The sequence below is a fragment of the Armigeres subalbatus genome, chromosome 3, assembly GCF_024139115.2.
Source record: "Armigeres subalbatus isolate Guangzhou_Male chromosome 3, GZ_Asu_2, whole genome shotgun sequence".
Classification (NCBI taxonomy): Eukaryota; Metazoa; Arthropoda; class Insecta; order Diptera; family Culicidae; genus Armigeres; species Armigeres subalbatus.
This window is the reverse complement of record NC_085141.1, coordinates 216,043,581-216,067,620: the sequence shown is the minus strand read 5'-3', so window position 1 is coordinate 216,067,620 and position 24,040 is coordinate 216,043,581. Positions and strand designations below refer to the sequence as shown.

The window sequence follows — 24,040 nt, the reverse complement described above, 5'->3', positions numbered from 1 at the left end:
TATTATACAAATAGAAAAGCCTAAAAATTAGAGTGACCTGAAAATGAAAGAAAACGGGATAATTATCTGTCATAAAATTAATTTGAGAACCAAATAATGTTGTTATTGTTTTCCAAATGACGATCATAAATTTAACTCATACAGGTTATTTATCGACGCTAATCATGCATATGCACATTTGACATGAAATGTATAAGTTTCATGTTATGATTATCTTATGCAGTGTCGTATAGTATCTATTCCAATTGGGTATATGTTTCATTACGAAATCGCAATGGCAAAATGTATGTGTTTTGCCGAATACATTCGTTATGAAGATTTTTTTTCGTGTATACCACACTCCTAGAAAATATGAATTTTGAAAAAAAAGATGGCTAGCACGAGGATCGAGCATAAACCCTCCGATTGAAAACCTATCACGTTACCACTGAGCTATCTTCGTTTTTTGAGAGAAGAGTGTTCGAAGAACAAGAGGTTACGCGATATGCAATAAATAACTATTTCACTGCATCAAGACATCGCCTGCTTGTGCATACGTGCGGTAACGCACCGGGTGCTGTGCTTTGGTTCGGTGGCATATAATCTGATGTTGAAAAATATAAACCGTTTTGACTCAAGTCCCGAAAATGACTCATATTCCGAACACTCGCATTTAAATGGCTATATAAACCTTATTCGCGTGGTATTTTCCATAGGATATTAATTTCGTTTGCAAAGCACTCGGATTATGTAGGAGAAACTGAGTTTTGGAAGGATTTGGAGAAAATTTTCTATTTTTGGAAGTCAGAAGAAAAAATATCCAAACTTTTCTATAATCCAAGTATGTTTAAGGTAATTTAATAGTCTTAGTTCGATCATTGACAAACTACAATGACTTATTCCAGAGGTTAAAAATCAAAACGTGTTACAGTGGAGTTCTAGTGCGAATATTTTTCTACAGCTCTTTCTAATAGTTTGTTGTTTTAATTCAACTAATAACAGAGTTAAAGCACTAGTTACTAATACTAAATGATAACAAAATTTCGATCAGTCTGTATAATAAGTTACTGCAACTAGCGCTATTACTCTGTTATTAGTGCAATAGAAACAACAATTAGGCAGAGTTGTAAAAACCTTCGCTCTAGAAGTCCTCCACATATTACGTTTGTGATTCAACCTCTGGAATGAGTTATTGACAAACTACTAAATTATCGAACCTATATTACTAAATGATCGAAAACATCCTTGCTACAATCCATAACAAATTACACGAAGGCAAGCTATATATCAGGTATTTTATCATTACGATATAAAGTATTGCACAATATGAGCTCAAGAATACTGATTTTGGTAACACTAGCTCTGTCACGCGTAATCTATTAGATTTTGTACTTGGATAGATTACCTGTAAAAAGTGATCTGATAAATAATTTTGGATCAGTTTAGAAATTAAAATAATCAATTTTAACCATGCATTCATAACAATAACTGCGAAATGCTTTCCATATAAAGAAAAGCAACCCCAGTAGAATTCTCTTCAGATTTTTTTTAAAGTCGGATCAAATTCATAAATCTTGTTGAAAAGTATTTGAATGATAATGACAAAAACGGAACTGCTTATCAGCAAAAATTGACCTTTCCCGTCAAAAATTTTTATTCGCTTAATCGATTTTTTGGCTTATTTAAGGTCAACATTCCCAATTAACCTACATTGTTTAACGCCTCTAAGTATTTTTTAAATTTAAAACAAAAATCGAAAAAGTGCTGTTTTTAAGATTGGCCCGATTTTGAACGAACATCGAGTGAGGCCGGTTCACAAGTGCACACGTTTTCGGGTTTTGTTTTCCATTTAATAGTTAGAGGCTTCAAAGAACCTATATTTTCTTTGGGAAAGTTGACCTTAAATAAGCCAAAGAATCGACTGAAACAATGAAACGAAATACAATTTTTGACGGGAAAGGTCAACTAAATTTTTATCTATATGAAGAATCATATTGTTCAAAACAACAATTTCAAAAAAGCTTACTTATTGATTGGATGATAGAAGTCTAAGCTGGATTCTGGCTTCAAAACGGAAAGCACTCGAAAGCTTGACAACTGGAAACATTTGTTTTTTTCTCACCACCGTTTTTTTGCTTTTCTCGTATACAAAGCATACGATACGAACTTTTTCAGAAGACCCATATGTCTGAAACTCGATTTGTGCAATTGCACAACCTTTCCGGGCACTTAACCTCATCCGATTTGCTTGCAGCAAATTGCATCCAGCAGAAATTATAACAATGTGTATAAACAAATGTGAATTTTCAATTCAATCTATCTTTATTTATCTATCTTTATTCACGAGATTTTCGACCCTAGGTCGGTTTATCTGGTATAAACAAATGTGAAAAATAAGTTTTATTCACCAATTGTTATCTTAGACTTTTCATATATGTTTATCAACCATTTTGAACAACCGAGAAAGGCATCATCACCGCTAGGTGGATTATTCAGGGTTTTTTAAAGTTATTTTACGCGGTTTTTTATTATAGTCAGGGTAAGTAAAAAACGCAAATAATCGATTATAGTTGAAGTCATTTCGACTGTGGTTTTTGGAATCTGCTGTTTTGTGTTACATCAATATATAGATCGCATTTGCCGTTCGCCACTTCTCCTCGTGATTCGATTCAGTTAACAAATGTTTCGTCGAACATTTTACGTCCACTTCCAAAAATCGATAAACTTAAGTCGGTTTTTACGTGGGGAACATTTTAAACAACCGCGTAAAAAAACTTCAAGAAAATCCGTATGAAAACGCGCGTATGTCCCAAAATTTCGAAAATAATTCGTCGCATAAAAACGACCTGCGTAAAAAAAACTAGTAAAAACCGACCCCATCGTATAAACTTTGATAAATAGCACTAATCGTATCGTTAATTTAATTTGCGGTGGTTATTTCAATTCGTAAACACCTTTTACCATGTAGGCAAATTTAAATCCAGGCGATGGAATAACTTTGTAGCAAGCTCCTGAGCAGACTACAAATAATTTGTAGTATTTACTGCTTTTATTCATACCAACTGTCAAACAAGTTCCACAAAAGTAGTATGTTCGAAAATTGTAGTAAAGTAAACGTGCTTTTATTCATACCGTTTTGCTACAAAAGTAGTAAATACTACATAATTTGTAGTAAAGTGTGGATTTCCACTTTTTATTCATACGGGCCATTGGACAGCATTACTGCTATGTTGCTTATTTTATAGCTGCAGTGTTTTATTTACTGACACGATAAAAGAGTGGCATACAGTGACGGAAAAATGTATTCGCGGTTTTGGTTCATGAACAAAACCCACGAGATCTCAGTTTCTTTTCACCAAACATAGTTTTCTTCCTCACTTCAAAGTTAACAATGTATTCGTATTATAGATGAACAAAACCTAGAAATTATTTGTTTACATTTGTTACAGCAATTAACATGAAATGTGTCAAAAAGCCTTCTTCCAAAACATTTACATACATATAACACATACATACAAAATTTAATACTTGACGGGATTGTGATGAGGAGATAATAATGGAGTGTTGCAGTATTTTATAATTGATCCGTAAGCAGCATTTTTAGGAATAACTGGGGCAATATGCACCTCCGGGGCAAAACGACCTTTTGGCATTTTTTTTTCAAATTGAGCTTGAAAATGCCGCGAGCCGAAATGCGAAGGGAAAATGATAGGAGCAACTTGACGGGCGAACGTTTGGTGATCGAAAAATGGAAGCAGCACTACGAGGAACATTTAAATGGCGCTGAGAGTATAGGTAGTGAACGATGAAATACGATGAAAGGATTGTATTGGAGATGAGCTCATCAAGATGAGCCCGGAAAAGCTGGCCACTGGCTGGAAAACGGAAGGAAGGAAGGAAGGGGTTATATGCCCCATCTAAGGCTGGTTTACAGTTCGGAAAACGTGTCCCGGGATTTGGTCTCCCATGTAATTTAAATGGGAGCGGGATATGCGTTTCCCGTGACGGGAGCAGAAGTCTACACGAAAAAATATTTTCCTGAAGTGTAAACCTAATCGCGGGAAAGGTGTACGGTTTAAAATCCCATGTGTAGAGATGCAAATTCCGCGGGAAAACAATTCCGTTTGAATTGATTCCGCACGGGAAATGTGTAATCTATGACGGAAATTTATTATGGGAAGAATTTAGTGAAGTGGATAGTGAAAAGTGAGAAATGTGAGAAGTGTGAAGAGAAAACTAAGGAATGATAAACGAGAAATGAAAAAATGAGTAAGTAAGCAATGAGCAGTGAGAATAAGAAGTAAAAAGTGTACAATTAGAAGTAAGAGTTGAGTAGTGAGAAATTAGTAGTGTAATGAGTAGTGAGAATGAGGCGCGAGAAGTGAAGAGTATGAAGTGAGTTCTGAAGAGGGAGAAAAGAAAAGTGACTAATGAGAAGTGAAGAATGATAAGTGAAAACATGAGTTGTGAGAAGTGAAATGAATATTGAGAAGTGGGAATTGAGAATGAGAAGTAAGAAGAGTAAAGTGAGAAATGAGTACTAAGAAGTGAGAAGTGAAAAGTGAGCAGTGATAATTGAGGAATAGTGCATAGTGAGACTCGCTCTAACTCATTCTCACTCACTCACTTGCTCTAACTCAATCTTACTCACTCTAACTCATTCTCACTCACTCGCTCTAACTCATTCTCACTCACTCGCACTAACTCATTCGCACTCACTCGCTCTAACTCATTCTCATTCACTTTCACTCACTCAATCTCCCTCATACACACACATTCTTACTCACTCGCTCAATCACTCACTCACATTCACTAACTCTGGCTCACTCACTTATTCACTCTCACTCAATCACTTACTAACTCTTTCTCACTCACTCACTCTCTCTCATTCACGTACTTTTATGCACTCATTCTCACTCACTCACTCAACGCCATACGACAGTATAGACCGCGTAGAACTATGACAAATTATGGACGAGAACAGCTTCCATGGGAAGCTTGCCAGACTGATCAAAGCAACGGTGGATGGTGTGCAAAACTGTGTGAAGATTTCGGGCGAACACTTCAGTTCGTTCGAATCGCGCCGGGACTAAGACAAGGTGATGAACTTTCGTGTCCGTTGTTCAAAATTGCGCTAGAAGGTGTCATGCGGAGAGCCGGGTGTGACAGCCGGGGTACTATTTGGACATCGTCGGCCGAACATTTGCAAAGGTGGCAGAACTGTACACCTGTCTGAAACGTGAAGCAACAAAAGTTGGACTGGTGATGAATGCATCGAAAACAAAGTATATGCTTGTGGGCGGAACCGAGCGCGACATGGCCCGCCTGGGAAGCAGTGTTACGATAGACGGGGATACCTTCCAGGTGGTCGAGGAATTTGCCTACCTTGGATCCTTGCTAACGGCTGATAACAATGTTAGTCGTGAAATACGAAGGTGCATCATCTGTGGAAGTCGGGCCTACTACGGGCTCCAGAAGAAACTGCGATCAAAAACGAACAGTGGGTAATGTCTGTGACATAACCGCTAAGTGGACGTAGGACTTGACTTGACCATGCCTTTAAGATACATAATATGTCCAAATTTCTCACATCAACTATTTTGGATAAATAATCGGCGTTGCATACCATTCCTTGGCAAAATCTTCTCATCAAACCTACACAGAAATCAAATCTACCTCGAACAACAATCATCAAAAAAAAAATTCGGGAAGTATCTGTCCGGTCACGAAATATTAGCCTCGACAGTGGCAACCTTCCCACTGAAGGACTGCCTGAAATAAACCACAAGTTGGCTCAGCAGGGGATGTAGACTGTATCTCAGCCCTTCCACTGAAGAGCCTTCTAATCCGTGCGATAACGACTGAAGGAGAACATTATTTTTAACTCTTAGAGCCTTAAAAAAGGCTGTTTGCTTCGGCTAAGTGCAAAAAGTAAGAAAACGATCTTTTCAAATAACCGCGAATTTATAGTGATGGTATAAAAAAGACTGAATGCTCTGCGAGCGAATGCACTTTTCTTTTATAGGTACCTTATTTTGAATCTTCTCTGCTTCCCAATTGGTGGGCCAATCAGCTAGTGTCTTGTATGCCGCTTCTTTGTCAGCCAAATCGTCATCATCATCAACGCGTTCGAGAAGGGCTTCTTCTTTTTTACGCTTGTTGCTCGCTGCTGGCGTCTATTTCCCAACGGGACTTTTCGCTTGATACAGGCCGGGCAAGCAAGCTTAGAATTGCAGTTCAGGTGGGAAGTACGTGTTCTTTTCTGAGACAACATTGTTGGGATTTCGGGTGATAAGATTTAGAATTGGTAACATGGGACGATCATTCAGTCACGTATTGAAAGCATTGATATTAATCTCTATTATTGGCTCTCTGAAGAACCGTTTGTTTTTTGGACATACATGCTGCATCATGTGGCTTTTCTTCAGCCTGTGTCGGCTCAGCACCGATGCCGGCCGGTCTCGGCTCGACTCTGCTGCTGCTGCCGGTATCTGCTCAGCATTGCTGCTTTGTCGGGTCTGTAGGGTGGACTACTGATGTACTGGCTAGGTTTCGGCTAATGATGGTCGCTTCGATGGTGTCGAGCCGAAAAAGCGGTCGGTGCAGACTTCATTCCTTGCTAAAAGGTGTGAGTGCTGTTCAATCGATGATGCGGTTGCTTCGCTTGTCCCGGTCAGAATGAAAGGAAAAAATCGCGTTGCGCTATTTTATGGCTTCTCGGCAGACCAGCGGCTGCTCATTCGCTGGTGTCTGCACCAATCAGAACGTGGTAATGGAATGATGCAAGAATTATGCGGTACCCATATTTAAAGGTTCCCTTGATCTCAATGTTTTTCATTGAAAACAGTTTCATACCTATTGGAACAAGTTTTTCGGGTCTTATCAAGCATGGACATGGAAGGCATACTTGAAATCTGTCGATTGAGGGGCTTACCGCAGAAATTCGTCCACTGAGACGAACGCTATTAACGTTTAAAATCTTTCAACACAGCGTAACGCGGTCGATTTGAATATTTTGAAATGACACTCGGTATAGTAAAGAGAGACGTAAGTCCTACGTCAAAAATTGCGTTATTTTCGGATAACTATTATATAAGTTTTTCCTTTGAAATTCCTGCTGAAAAATTACGAAGGAATTTCCTCAAGGATTCTATGAGTAATTTAATAAATAAACTTCCACAGCTTGGAGAGGATTTCTGCAGAATTTTGACTCGAGACTCGAGTCGAGTCAAGTACGAGACACTGAAGACGGCCTTACTGTTGAGGTCGAAATACGTATCTGTCAAGATACAATTAAGTGGTGGAATTCAATGGGATGGTATAAACTCGTCTTAGGACAAGTGAAGACATTCCACTAAAAAGCTCAAAATAATTTTCTTAAAGGAATCCATGGATGGATTCTCGCATGTATTGTCGTAAAAAATCCTGCGTATTATTCTGGATAAATTTCTCCAGATTGAATTCCTCCTCTTCCCGATTGAATTTATGAAAAAGTACTCGAATGAATTTTTGCATAAATTCTCGGAGGATCTACCGCAGCAGTTTCCAGACAAACTTTCACAGGAATCCTGGAGAAAATTTGTGCAGATACCCTTGGAGATTTCTAATGAAATTCAAGTAATACTGACACAGGAGTTCCTGCTACATTTTTCATTAGAATTTCTGTAAATAAGCCTTAGAGAAATTTCTGAAAAAAATCTTGTTGTACTTTCGCATGTTCGATGGTTATTTCGCCGTGGTTAAAAATAACCCTGCTCCGGAGCATGGTTAGATTTGTCTGTTCGATAGTTAAACTTTGTTCGCGAGAAAATTGGCGCCAAATCCATTTCGTTCCGAATAACTATTTATCTATCAAAACTCAGATAGGTCGGCTTCGGAGTAAAGTTTTAACCACGATGGGAAAATAACCATCGAAGTGTCAAATTTTAACTAAAAGTTAAACGAATCGGTGGAATGGTTCACAGCCTTAGTAAACAGCGCACCGCTCCACATAGGAGTACGCAGTGTAAAAGCAAGGGCAAAAGTATGTCAATCATTTTGTCGTCTGCACGGAAGAAATAAACTACCCAATAGTGAGTTTAATTCACCCAACCTCGAACATCCGTACGGGAAGCCAAAATTGAGTAAGTAGGGTCGAAGTAGTTTGCCTTTACTCCCTTAATTTAAGTTTAATTCACTCAATTTCGACCTCAGGTAATAAAACTCAAAATTGGCTTCCCGTATTGAACTGGCGTCGTTGGATTGTTTTTTTTGACAACAAAAGAAAGAGTGGATGAAAGCGAAGAGAAAAAATAACTCAAAAGTAAGTTTAAAAGTACTCAATTTTGGGTACTTTTTTTCTTCCGTGTGTACGTGCATTCAATAGAAACAGTAAGGTATATTTCTCGCGTAACTTTTCAAAAGGACCTAAGTAACATTTTTTTCATAAATTAATTTGAGTACTGCAATCGAAAGCTTTCATGTTTTTCTGTTGATTGCGCTATTCAAATTAATTCATGAAAAAAATGTTACTTAGGTCCTTTTGAAAAGTTAAGCGAGATTTTTTGTTTTTATGCTGTTTGCATTCATCTAGCAATGAAGTATTGCCACTGGCGGCGTCAGTTATTGTTTTTTAAAAAGCTTCACTTGGCGCAAGAACGCTGTCTTTGAGAACTCCAGCGTGGTTGCAACGAGTGGTGCCCACATCAGGCTCCGTCTGTGAGTATGATCTTCCTTATGTTAATCTTCATTCTTTGATTATTACTTAATAAATTTTCCGAAAAGATGTATGTTGGTTACGCTACGTCTTCACCCGTTGAACCCGAATACCCCAGTGTAACCGATACTGAACCGATGCCACACCTGCCACCTTCTGAGGGGATTGACAACGCTACTTCTGCAAAACAGCATCTACACAGCAAGAACAGGACAATGAACAACAATAGATCTACGATTGCCACTATTGCGCGCTAGAAGATTGTTCTGATGTGGATACATTTATGCAAAATTTAATATCTTTCCTATAAAGTTTATAATCAGTGAATTTCATAAATAATAGTCAGTAAGTGATGAAATAGCCTGAACTAGAAATGACTGAACTGATCAGCTTTATCATCGTTTGTTATATCCCCAGTTAGCCAGTTTCAATAATTCTGAGTTACCATCCATCCAGACCAGTTTCTTTGTATCGCTGTGTTTCGGAAACCATTCAGATAGGATAACTATATGAACGGTGTAATGCCCTTGTTGCAGTATTGTAGCCAGAAACTAATTATTTTTTCCTGCATTTAGTTCGAGCACTCAAGGTTAAGAGTAAAAGGTAGAAAGGTTAAAATACAATCTGAATGAACAGATATAGGTGAGAAATTGCATCTATTTATCTATTTATACCAAAATTGTTCATGTAAAATTGTTACGCAGATTGAACTATGGTAGAAAGCAGTAGTACTTAAAGCTAAGCAACATCGTTGAAGGGTAGCATACACTACAGTAAGCTCATACGTCATATTTTCATACATGTCCTAAGTCTCTAATTTTACACTATTTCCCCCCAGGAATTTTGTATTTTTTTCATTCTCCAAACCCGATCAATAAATTCACGAAATTCAATTTCGCTACCGCTCAACATCTTACAAAATTCTGTAAGTATATTCGGAATGTCCAGGAATTCGCCATCAGTATTGTCTGGAGCGGGCGCTGGCTCAAAAGCGGGCAGTCATCCGGCAGCAGAACGCGCTGAGGGTAGCGCTCTTGATGATCAAGATACCGCTATGAAATGAACAGATTGCGCCACCGTAGACATGTTCTGTCAAACACACATGAATAGAAATATGCGTATACAGTGCCGCCGTTGTTTTGATGCGGTGAGTGCAAAATGAGTTACCTTGATTGATCCATTCTCCAACCTGTCTCTCGTGAACAATGCGAAACGCGGAGCGAAGAGTGCAGCGGAACCGGTGGCGTGTGCAAAAGGCAACGCAGATGTGGTAACGGGAGTGCGTTCCCTCCCCCCTCAGGTAAATGCTGACGTGGCCAATATTGAAAATACGCTCGAACGGGGAGCAAAGCCCAAGATTAAATCTGGAACCAAAACAAGTGTCACTGTCGGGAAGAATTTCGTTCAGCCATTGACTGTTATACAAACGGGTCGAGACGCGCGTGAAATTTCACCAATTCGCGTACGAGTTACTCGGTTTAGTCACTGTGAAATGTGTAACGAACGGGATACCAGCAGAATGGTGCAGTGCGATGGTTGCGATCTGTGGTATCATTTCTCTTGCGTAGAAGTGTCAAGTGGCATAGCGAATTGTAGTTGGAGTTGTCCAGTGTGCAATGGTTCATATATCAACCCAGACGTCATCAACGAGGAACAACCAACTGGAACAGAAAATTATCCAGTAGATCCACCCCCAAACCGTGCGAGCTCGTTGAAATCTATGGATAAAGCAGGTAGTAATCGCAGTAACCAACGAAAACTCTCCCGGCGATTGCAAATGTTGGAAGAACAAAGGCGGCTGGAGCAAAAGTATCTAGAAGAAAAGTATCGAATCTTGGATGAAGAGGACGGCGTAGAAGAGACTATAGAAGACGAACTAGGATCCATGGATATGTGCAAAGTGAGAGAGTGGCTGCAAGATACTAACCAATGCGGAGATTATGATTCCGGCCGTGTAGAAGAGGAAGGGAATGAGCTAGGTCAACATACGATCCATGAGGACATGTACACTAGACTGACAGGACGACGCTATACGCTACATGAGTTCAATCCGCATCAACGATCAACGCCACGAGAAAGATTTTCAGAGATCAACAAAGTGAGGACTTCTGGATTGCAGAGAACTTCAATTGCGGCCGCCGTTCCTGAGAGTATGCTCCGCCGACAGTCCGTGGCGGAGGTCACATTCGGTGGCCCAGATTTAAATACAGTCTCTGGGAGCCGGCGCATAACTGGTGCAGCAGTGCAGTTTCGTAACCCTCTGGATAATTCTTCTTTCCATCAAGCAGTTCCTTCTGCCGGCGGCGTGCAATTCCTGGATGCGGATGTCCGTCAGTCAGTTCCGATTCCTGCAGGTCAACAGACGGAGTCTAACAGCTTTCTGCCAAGTCGAAATTACCAACATGCTGGAAATCGATTACGTTCTGAAGTGGAACCTCGTTACACTGAAGATACCGTATGTGTTCTTAACCGGAGTCAATTGGCGGCAAGACAAGCTGTATCAAAGGAACTACCGGAGTTTTATGGAAATCCTGAAGACTGGCCGTTATTCATCTCTATATACAATTCATCTACGCAGATGTGCGGATTCTCCAATGAGGAGAACATGCTTCGACTACGAAAATGTCTCAAAGGGAAAGCTCTGGAAGCCGTACGGTGCAGACTACTTCATCCATCAAACGTAACAAGTGTGATATCTACTCTAAGAATGTTGTACGGGAGGCCAGAAGCAATTGTGCAGGCGTCTATTAGAAAAATTAGATCGATGCCATCACCACATGTGAAAAAGCTGAACACAGTTGTTAATTTTGCGCTGACGGTTGACAACTTGGTAGCAATGCGGTGTTGAAGATTTCGTATATACAACGCGTCATTGAAAAGCAAGCTGGTGGATCGTCTACCTCCTGTATTAAAGCTGGATTGGGCGAAACATTCCCGAAACAACCAATCGCCTAACTTATTGGATTTTAGCGGCTGGCTATATTCGATGGCTGAAGATGCCAGAGCAGTTATGCAGACAGCAACAAATGTACAGAGAAACCGTGGAGCTAGAAATGACGGTTACTTTAATGTACATTCGGACGTAGATCTGGAATGATCTCGAACAGAGAAGGAATCAACTATCCGAGCTTTATCAATAATGGCACCAAAACCTGAATGCATGACATGCAAAGGCAGCTGCAGCACAATGTCTAAGTGTAAAAGGTTTGCTGAGTTAAATTTAGATGCTAAATGGGCCTTTTTGCGGGAGGCAAAGTGATGCCGTAAGTGCCTGCGAAAACACAAAGGCTCTTGTAGACAGCAAAAAGTTTGTGCACATTTCTTCAACACCTATTACTATACAATAAAAAGCAAAATGTATCTGTGATCGGTAGCTGCAACATCCACCAGACTCGAACCAGTGAAGTGCTGTTTAGGATTATTCCCGTTTTGCTTCACGGCTTATTGAAAGTGGTTTAGACGAATGTCTTCATTGGCGATGGATCGGAGCTAACCCTCATGGAGGACAGACTGGCTATTGAACTTGGAGTAGATGGTGCGCAAACGCCATTGTGCCTAAAGTGGACGGGAGGCACCAAGAGGATAGAAAACACATCGCAAAGAGTCGAGGTAGAAATATCACCCACCGGAAAGTCGTCCAAGTTACACAGGATGTCAAACGTGCACACGATTCAGGACCTACAAATAAGACCCCAAACCTTAATATACTCGGAATTGATGCAACGGTTCCACCATCTTAGCGGACTCCCGGTAGAATCCTACTGCAACGCCTGCCCTAGAATCCTAATAGGTCTTGAACATGCGTCGCTTGGCCATGCTTTGAAAAGTCGAGAAGGAAAACCTTATGAACCTATCGCTGTCAAAACGCGTTTAGGTTGGGTAGTCTATGGGAGCTGCTCGCAAATACCGCGACAACTAAATTACGTGAACGTCCACACAATAGCGGTATGCGAGTGTCACCAAGAAACAGATGAGAATCTGCACACAGCAATGAAAAACTACTTCGCTTTAGACAGTCTCGGGGTAGCCAAACCAGGTTTGGTTTTACGGTCAACTGAGGACCAACGCGCGATGGGAATGCTCGAGCAGCTAACCATCCCCAAAAATGGACGATACGAATCCACACTGCTCTGGAAGTATGATGGCGTTCGTCTTCCCAACAGCAAAGGAATGGCTTATAAAAGATGGCAGTGTTTAGATCGTCGTATGAAGAAGAACAAGGCGTTTGCGGAAACTGTGAAGTCGAAGATGAACGAATATGTGGAAAAGGGATACGTTCAGAAATCTCCAGAAGAGCCAAAACGTCGATGTTCGGAATGGTATTTACCTGTATTCCCTGTTGTCAACCTCAACAAACCGGGAAAGATACGTCTAGTTTGGGACGCAGCCGCCGTTGCGTATGGTGTTTCTCTAAACTCTCTATTACTTAAGGGCCCTGACCTCTTGGCATCATTACTTGCAGTTCTCGTTCAATTTCGGGAGTTCCGGATTGCCATTTGCGGAGATATCCGGGAAATGTATTTACAAGTCCTATTAAGACAAGATGTCCGACTGTGCTTCTTTTGGAAAGACGATGACAGTATCGCGGAGCCTAACGTGTTTCAGATGAACGTGTTGCCATTTGGAGTGTCGTGCGCTCCTAGTATTGCGCAGTATGTCAAAAATACCAATGCACGGCGTTTTGAGAAAGAATATCCTTCAGCGGTTCGAGCAATTATCGATCATCTCTATGTCGATGACATTGTACTATAATAGACTTTCCCAGGACTATAAATTAGTCACTCTAATATTTTCTCAAGTTTCACATGTTTTCAAACCATAACAAATCCACCTCATTTATGATCCCAAGCAAGTGTGGTTATGCTTACTCATATTTCTTTTACAAGACATGTTCCATGAATTAATCTGGGACATGTCGTGTCACAGTTAATCAATTATTGCCCACATTCCATAAAACACAAGTGTAGCAATTCGACTCCTTACATTGTTCCAAACGTTGTAACATTTTCAAAACACTTACCTCCCAGCCAATGAGTTAGTCATAAATCGGTACCGCAATGCACCATCAGACAAACGGTCCCATGGTGTCATATTGCATTTACATAACCCTCAATAAGATATGCATTCTTATGCTTTCATATTAACTCCTCTTCGGTGCTGATCTATGCCAACAGCACATAGCTTGAGCCATACCAGTGTCACACTAAGTGTACACGTATTGGTATTTAACTATGTACCCTTCTTTTCTCTGATTGGACAACTAGTCAATAAGCTCCGGGTTTCTCTCCGCCTCCTACTATAGTACTAGAATTAAGTATCGAACAAACTGTAACTGTACTAGAATTAAGAACCAATCTAATTGTAACAAAGTTTCAATAAATTCATTCGATGAACAGCATTCAACAAGTGTAGTAGATGTTTTATTCCAGTTAAAAAGAAGTGCCTTCTCCAAGCATAGTTTATGGCGACCAGTGTCAGTAGAAGTCTTTGACTTCAAAAAGTGATTTTAATCCAACAAAAGTTCTAAAAATTTGAGTAAAAAAGTGTTGTGAAAAAAAAAATAATAAGATGGGAATTTTCAGCGCGGACGAAATCGTGACCAACGCGAGTACAAGTGAGACGACTTTAATAGCCGTTACATTAGTGGTAATTGTGCTAATGATGATCATCTTCGTGTGTGCCAGGATGTACGCTAAGTTTCTGAAAAGTAGCGTAAATGAAAGTGCTAGGCGTGAAGTCCAGTTAGCCAACATCAAGCATACATAAAAAAAAAACATTGTTTTTTGAAAAGTGTTAAAATGGATAGAGAATGGTTAAACGAAATACGTGAGCGCGTGCACGTAGAACGATTAATTGACAATAAAGTTAGTGAGTACCGTGCGTCGGAAGAGTACCAAGATTTTCTTAATTCAACAAATCAATTTCACGATTTAATTTTCAATTATGAAGACAATCATGGAGTGATACGTACGACTAGAGTAAGAATATCGAAAACCAAAGAAAACTTAAACTCTAAAATGAATAAAAGTGAAAAACTCAAAAATTGCAAAAATTAATCATTCAAGAAAAATTGTGTTAAAAAAAATGATTATGAACATTGAACGTTAAGAAGACAGGCTTCTACCTCGCCTACGAAAGAGGTAAACAGTGAGAAACCAAAACAAAAATATCAACAATGCAACCAGGAAGGCAATGCGAAGCTGAGCGGTTCAACAGCATATGGGAAGTGTGCTAACAGCTGACTGAAGTGACCTCGATGCATGGCAAATGCACCACATCAGCAGTGGACGCCGTGGACGAAATTTAATACCAACAACAGAAAGCTAAAAGGGAATGCTTGGCGGTGAGTTAATTTTATTTGTGTACTGTATCATGTTTGTTTTGAGAAGCCCATGCCTGTATAACATAATTACATATTATTTAAATTTGTATACATATTTTATTATTCAAACGAATGTCTGACGAAAAATATAAAATCAGACTACTAATAGAAAAGTTTGACAATTTATATAGCAATATTAGAAAATCTAAAAATAACGTTAACAGCAAAAATTTATTAGAATCCCAGAAATGTACTATAAATGAAATAATAAGGAATTTTAAAATTATTTTGAAGAAACGATATCCAAAGTATAGAATATAACGAATTCGTTCTTGAATATGAACAACTTTTAGTAAAAAGAGAGTACGTATTCGCAATTATAAATAAAAAACTAACAATGAGTACAGAAAATAATACAACTAGTACATTCGATGTACGCACAGCTACTGCTGTGATACAAATTTATGATGGAGCCAGTGAGAGCTTACCTGCGTTTGTTGACGCTTGTAATTTAATGAAAGACTTGACAGACAATACCCAACAATCAATGCTAATCAAATTCATCAAAACCAGACTAACTGGTAAAGCTCGTTACGGTCTGCCGGATAATGTCAATACGTTCAATGATTTAATTACTAACATAAAACAGAGATGTCAAGATTCGACATCTCCAGAGCAAAGTGGTGCCAAATTAAAATCTATTACACAGAAAGAGAATTTAGACTCTTTCTGGGACCAAATTGAATCTATTGCAAATAAGCTGAAATGCACTTATTTACAACAAAAATTCCAGAGGATGTGGTAAACAACATGGTAAAGAAGGTTGCTGTGGATGCTCTAATTAATGGAGTATCCAACAGCGAAACGAAAATTATATTAAAAGCAGGAAATTTTGATACCGTGAAAGACGCCATTCAAAAGTCCAAGAGAATAATTCAAACAATCAAACTTCTGCTATGTTTTCAATTTCAACACAAAGGCAGTATCATCGCGGTTGGAATAAACCATCTGGATTTCGAAGAAATAACATAAATAATTATCGACCCAAATTCAATAACAATACCAATAGCAACAATCATAATTATCGACCCCGTTTTGAGAACAATTTCAGAAATTATCAACGCGGTAATTCGCAGTCCAATCATAGAGGACGAGGACGACAATACAATAATCATAATAGCAATAGAAATCTTTCAGGCCGCATGCTAATAATGGGAGCAAATGAGGTGCATGTACCTTCTAATTATTCACAAGACTCTGATAGTACACATAATAACACGATTCATATGCAACCAACATCATTCAATCAACGAAATAATACTTTTTAGAACAACAGGATGCTGTAACTCGGAGTCAGGGTCAGCATCCAAACCGGATCTGTCAATTGATCTAACTGCAGCAAACTTTATTACTCTTTTCGTTCACATGAATAATACGACGTGCACTTTTATCATTGATAGTGGAGCAGATATCTCAGTCTTCAAGTGGAGCGATATCTCCTACCCAACATATAAACCAGACAAAAGACATACAATAACTGGAGTAACAGATGGTATTTTAGAAACACTCGGTGAAACAGCAACTCTTTTGAAAACTAGTAACGGACTAACTTTTCAGCATAGTTTCCAACTAGTACACGAGAATTTTCCAATCCCCACGAATGGTCTACTTGGAAGAGATTTCTTGATCAAGTACAAGTGCACCATTGATTATGAATATTGGTTATTAAATTTTAACTATGAAAATCTTTCGATTTCAATTCCAATAGAAGATAATTTGAATCGAACTATAGTTATACCACAGAGATGTGAAGTAATTAGGAACATCCAAACTATGCATATCCAAGAAGATATGGTTTTATTTTCGCAAGAAATTAAACCAGGAGTTTTTTGTGGCAATTCAATAATATCGCCCAATAGTAAATACATAAAAATCATGAATACTACAAATTTTCCAGTCAATATAAATATTACAGATTTTAAACCATTCTTAGAGCCATTGAATAATTATGCGATGATGAATTTCAAAACCAAAAGTAATAATCAAAAGAGGACTACCCAAATTCTGGATGAATTGGATATGACCAATGTTCCTGAATATGCAAAAAATGACCTCATAAGTCTCATAAAACAGTATGCTGATATATTTTCCCTCCAAGATGAACCAATAACAACTAATAATTTTTATGAACAAAATATAAACCTTACCGACAAAATACCTATCTATATTCCTAACTATAAAACTATTCATTCTCAAGGCGAGGAAATAGAAAACCAAATTGGCAAAATGCTGAAGGACAATGTAATTGAACCTTCAATTTCTCCATATAACAATCCCATATTATTAGTGCCAAAGAAAAGCGAGGACAATACAAAGAAATGGCGCCTAGTGGTAGATTTTAGGCAACTAAATAAAAGATCCTTGCAGACAAATTTCCGCTGCCAAGGATTGATTCCATATTAGACCAACTAGGAAGAGCCAAATTCTTTACCGCTTTAGATTTGATGTCAGGATTTCACCAAATCCCGTTGAAAAATGTTCCAGAAAATTTACTTCATTTTCAACCCAATCTGGCCATTACCAGTTTACAAGGTTACCGTTTGGTCTAAACATTAGTCCAAATAGTTTCCAAAGAATGATGACAATTGCGATGGCTGGTTTAACACCAGAATGTGCTTTTGTATATATAGATGACATAATTGTTATTGGATGCTCAATGCAGCACCATTTGCAAAATTTGTCAAGAGTCTTTGAGCGACTAAGAAAGTATAATTTAAAGTTGAATCTAAGAAAATGTAAATTTTTAATAGAGAAGTTACTTATCTAGGACATAGAATTACTGATAAAGGAATTCTACCGGACAGTACAAAATTTGAAACAATAAAAAACTACCCTGTACCGAAAAACAGTGATGAAGTTAGACGGTTTGTTGCTTTTTGTAACTACTACCGTAAGTTTGTGCCAAACTTCGCCACAATAGCTTATCCTTTAAACCAGTTACTTAAGAAAAATAAACTGTTTGAATGGACAGCTCAATGCAATGACTCATTCAATACTTTAAAATCATTTCTTATATCCCCTATGCTTTTACAATATCCAGATTTTAAAAGGGAGTTTATCTTAACGACCGATGCTTCAGATGTAGGGTGTGGAGCAGTTCTTTCCCAAATTGTCGAAGGAAATGATCTACCGATTGCATTCGCCAGTAAAAGTTTTACACCTGGCGAGAAAAATAAATCTGTCATCCTAAAAGAGCTTACAGCAATACACTGGGGGATGAACTACTTTAAAGCTTATTTGTATGGTCAAAAATTCGTCGTTCGAACAGACCATAGACCCTTAGTTTTTCTATTTAATATGAAAAACCCAACTTCAAAACTAACAAGAATGAGATTAGATTTAGAAGACTTTGATTTTAACATTGAATATATAAAAGGTAAAGCTAATGTAGGAGCAGATGCTTTATCGCGCATCGTGAAGACGTCTGAAGAATTGAAGACAATGAACGTGCTTGTCGTAAACACTAGGTCTATGACAAGAAAACAGAAAGGAAGTAATACATTTAAGAAAAACGATGACTTAAAAGACAATAGTGAGATTGATCACCTTGCTATTTATACCACAGAAAACCCGACAGAAACGAGAAAACTACCAAAATTTCAAGTGACGACCACCAATAACATGATAATATTCACGATATATCGAGGAACGAGAAGGAAAGCAGTACTGCATCAATTTACAATCAAAATGAAAAGTCAAACGTTAGCGTTTGCACTTTCAATGTTAGAAAATGAGATGAAACAAAAAAATATAAAAAAAATCGCGATGTCAAGTCAAGACAAATTATTCGAAATGATACCTATACAAATGTTTAAAGAGTTATCTGTTAAAACACTTAATCAACTGCAAATTATAATTTACAATCCACCAAAGTTCATTAGTGAACCCGGTGTAATACAACATATCTTGAGAAATTATCATGCAGCCCCTACTGGAGGTCATATAGGACAGCACCATCTGTACCTCAAATTAAGGGAAGTCTATACATGGACTAATATGAAAAGTTCTATTTCACAATTCATAAAGGCCTGTGAATTGTGCAAAAGAACAAAATTATAAAACACACAAAAGAAAAATTTACCATTACTAGTACACCATCAAAACCATTCGAAGTGGTACAAATTGATACAATTGGTCCACTTCCAAGATCTAATAATATGAATCGATACGCTGTAACAATACAGTGCGAATTAACTAAATACATTGTGCTAATACCAATTCCAACTAAAGAAGCAAATATTATTGCTAAAGCTTTGGTTGAAAAATTTATTTTAATTTACGGGAAATTTATAGAATTAAAATCAGACCAAGGAACCGAATACAAAAATGAAATCCTCACGCAAATATGTAAATTACTTCAAATTAAACAAACATTTTCCACAGCCTATCATCCTCAAACTATTGGATCATTGGAAAGGAATCACAGGTGTTTGAATGAATACCTGCGCTCCTTTGTCAATGAGCATCAAACAGACTGGGATGATTGGTTACAGTATTATGCATTTGTTTACAATACAACTCCACATTCAGACCACGGGTTTACACCCTATGAATTAGTTTTTGGACTAAAGGCAAAACTACCACATGAGACACTCACAGACAAAATCGATCCAGTTTACAATATAGATCTCTATTCTCAAGAACTAAGATACAAACTTCAAAAATCTCATCAAATTGCGAACCAAAAGTTAGAACAACAAAAGAATATACGAAAAGAAAGTAATGATTCATCGGCAAATCCATTATTAATTCAAACAGGTGATATAGTTTTTCTAAAGAATGAAAACAGACGCAAACTAGATTCCTTTTACACAGGTCCATATAAAGTTAAAAGTATTAATAACCCGAATTGTGAAATCATAGATATGCAATCAAATCAATCAAATTTAGTTCACAAAAATAGACTAAGCAAATTTTAGGAAATATTCAACCAAAAAAAAAAAAAATTTCTTTGACTAAATTTTCATTTACATAATAAGAAATACTAACAATTTACATACAGATATCAAATGTTGTGAAGAAACTTGGAGCAAATTTTTACATTTACACAATATGTTGACAACACTGAATGATTTCGCTATACTGCATCATTCACCGGAAGGGGATGATGTACTATAATAGACTTTCCCAGGACTATAAATTAGTCACTCTAATATTTTCTCAAGTTTCACATGTTTTCAAACCATAACAAATCCACCTCATTTATGATCCCAAGCAAGTGTGGTTATGCTTACTCATATTTCTTTTACAAGACATGTTCCATGAATTAATCTGGGACATGTCGTGTCACAGTTAATCAATTATTGCCCACATTCCATAAAACACAAGTGTAGCAATTCGACTCCTTACATTGTTCCAAACGTTGTAACATTTTCAAAACACTTACCTCCCAGCCAATGAGTTAGTCATAAATCGGTACCGCAATGCACCATCAGACAAACGGTCCCATGGTGTCATATTGCATTTACATAACCCTCAATAAGATATGCATTCTTATGCTTTCATATTAACTCCTCTTCGGTGCTGATCTATGCCAACAGCACATAGCTTGAGCCATACCAGTGTCACACTAAGTGTACACGTATTGGTATTTAACTATGTACCCTTCTTTTCTCTGATTGGACAACTAGTCAATAAGCTCCGGGTTTCTCTCCGCCTCCTACTATAGTACTAGAATTAAGTATCGAACAAACTGTAACTGTACTAGAATTAAGAACCAATCTAATTGTAACAAAGTTTCAATAAATTCATTCGATGAACAGCATTCAACAAGTGTAGTAGATGTTTTATTCCAGTTAAAAAGAAGTGCCTTCTCCAAGCATAGTTTAACATGCTTTCAAGCGTAGAATCTGAACAACAAGCCATAGATCTTGCGCGGGATGTAAAAAAGATTCATGCCGAAGCCGGCTTTGAAATGAGGAACTGGATATCAAATTGCCCTGCTGTACTCGAAGCACTACAGGAACGTACCACACCAGAGAAGGACCTTAACATGGCAGAAGGAGTGCAAACAGAAAAAGTTTTGGGAATGTGGTGGAATACGTCCACTGACTGCTTCACTTTCAAAGTTTCTTCACGTTATGATCCTAAGTTACTCTCGGGACAACGAAAACCAACGAAGCGCGAAGTTCTCAGAGTTCTGATGATGATTTTTGATCCCTTAGGGCTGATTGGTCATTTCTTGATGTTTCTTAAGGTAGTATTGCAAGAAATTTGGAGAACATCCGTCGGATGGTACGACCTCATTGAAGTAACACAATTTGATATGTGGATGCAATGGTGAAGGGTGCTGACTGATGTGGCAGTAGTAGAAGTCCCGCGGTGTTATCTTAAGGCTACGTCTGTTGAAAGCACAAATGAGATACAGATGCACGTTTTCGTGGATGTTAGCAAGAAAGGGTTTGCTGCTGTAGTTTATCTACGGTTCAAAGAGGGGCTTGCCATTGAAACAGCACTCGTAGGATCGAAGACTCGTGTGGCGCCAATCAAATTCCTATCCATTCCGCGTTCGGAGTTACAAGCCAGCGTTATCGGAGTCAGATTTGCGAACAACATAGCCCAGTCCCTGTCTATTAAGATTACTCGGAGATTTTTCTGGACCGATTCAAGTGATGTCATTAGCTGGCTTAACTCTGATCACCGACGATATAGCCCGTTTGTTGCTTTCAGAGTGAGTGAGATCCTTGAAACTTCGGACGTTAGTGAATGGCGGTGGATTCAAACAAAGAACAATGTCGCAGATGAGGGTACAAAGTGGAAACGTGCGCCAGACATGAGAAGAACAAGTCGGTGGTTCAATGGGCCGGATTTTTTACAAAACCCTGAGGAAGAATGGCCGGTTAAACTACACATCGAAAGCTCTACCACAGAAGAATTACGTCCACATCTACTCATCCACATGAAATTCTTGGAGTCAATCATCGATTACAAAAAAGTGTCTAACTGGATTCCGCTTCTTCGTCGTACCGCATACGTGTTCCGGTTCATTGAGAATACCAGGCCTTCGACACCCCGGAAAAGGATCATTGGATCGTTGACAACTTGTGAACTAAAAACGGCTGAAAATTATTTGTACCGGATCGCGCAAAGAGGATCCTACTCCGATGAGGTTGCAGTGTTATCGAAAGGGCAAGGAAACGAAAACTCAACAGTCACGATACCCAGGAACAGTCCAATTTATCATCTAGGTCCAGTCCTCGATGAAAATGGTGTACTTCGCGTTCATGGCAGAACAAAGGCTTGTCCGTTTATACATCCAGATGCAGTTAATCCGATTATACTTCCACGTGATCACCACATCACACAACTCATCGTAGCTCATTACCACGGCAAGTACCATCATCAAAACCACAACACAGTTGTTAATGAGTTGCGGCAACGGTACAGTATTCCTCGTCTGAAGGCTACCTACAATAGAGTTCGCCAATTCTGCCAGCAATGTAAGAACGACCGGGCACGCCCCCAACCACCAGCTATGGGTGACCTGCTCTTACCGCGTATGGCTGCATATGCTCGTCCGTTTACTTATATGGGGGTGAACTATTTTGGACCAATTATGATCATCCTTGGACGCCGTCTCGAAAAACGTTGGGTGCTTCTTGCCACCTGCTTGACCACTCGTGCCATCCACTTGCAAATCGTTCACACCGATTCATGTATAATGGCACTAAGAAACGTCATGGCTAGGAGGGGTGTACCAGCAGTCATATACAGTGACAGAGGTACGAACTTTCAAGGAGCAAGCAAAGAACTCAATGTAGCTATGGCAAGTTTGGATCATCAACGGATGGCAAAAGAGTTCACTTCCTCCCATACATCTTGGAGCTTCATCCCTCCTGCCTCCCCACACATGGGAGGGGCATGGGAGCGTCTCGTAAGAACCGTCAAGCAGAACCTTGTGAAACTTAAATCGAACCGAACGCTATCCCATGAAGTTCTTGAAAACCTGCTAGCGGAGATCGAGAATATCGTTAACTCTCGCCCGTTAACCTGCATCCCTGTTGATGACGACCAGTCACCTGTACTAACTCCCAACCATTTTCTTCTGGGATCAAGTAATGGATTGAGACCCTGGGTTCCTTTTGACGATAACTCGCAAGTGCTGAAGAATTGCTGGAAGCTGTCGCAAACTTTAGCCAACCAATTTTGGAAACAGTGGCTCCGAGATTATCTCCCGTATATCACTCGTAGAACCAAATGGTTAACGGAAACGAAGCCCATAGGTATCAATGACATAGTGATTATAGTAGATCCGAATTCTCCACGAAACACTTGGCTTAAAGGCCGAGTAATTGGAACCAAGCAGGGCTCGGACGGACAGGTCCGCAGTGCTACGGTACAAACTCCGTGGGGCATCTACGAGCGACCAGCTGTGAAACTTGCCGTGCTTGACGTAGGCGTCTGTATCAATGCAACACCTAGTAATTGCATTCCGAGGGGGAGTGTTGGTTACGCTACGTCTTCACCCGTTGAACCCGAATACCCCAGTGTAACCGATACTGAACCGATGCCACACCTGCCACCTTCTGAGGGGATTGACAACGCTACTTCTGCAAAACAGCATCTACACAGCAAGAACAGGACAATGAACAACAATAGATCTACGATTGCCACTATTGCGCGCTAGAAGATTGTTCTGATGTGGATACATTTATGCAAAATTTAATATCTTTTCTATAAAGTTTATAATCAGTGAATTTCATAAATAATAGTCAGTAAGTGATGAAATAGCCTGAACTAGAAATGACTGAACTGATCAGCTTTATCATCGTTTGTTATATCCCCAGTTAGCCAGTTTCAATAATTATGAGTTACCATCCATCCAGACCAGTTTCTTTGTATCGCTGTGTTTCGGAAACCATTCAGATAGGATAACTATATGAACGGTGTAATGCCCTTGTTGCAGTATTGTAGCCAGAAACTAATTATTTTTTCCTGCATTTAGTTCGAGCACTCAAGGTTAAGAGTAAAAGGTAGAAAGGTTT

The 24,040-nt window shown here is 38.9% G+C and overlaps 2 protein-coding genes across 2 annotated transcripts in view; both read left to right on the top strand.

The window, feature by feature from the left end:
• The window catches only part of LOC134219625 (uncharacterized), a 119,721-nt gene that overhangs the window by 7,788 nt on the left and 87,893 nt on the right, over window positions 1–24,040 (top strand). The window lies entirely within an intron of this gene.
• On the top strand, window positions 21,829–23,682 carry LOC134222288 (uncharacterized). The gene has a single exon (XM_062701432.1). The coding sequence runs from the start codon at window positions 21,829–21,831 to the stop codon at window positions 23,680–23,682; it is 1,854 nt and encodes a 617-aa protein (XP_062557416.1).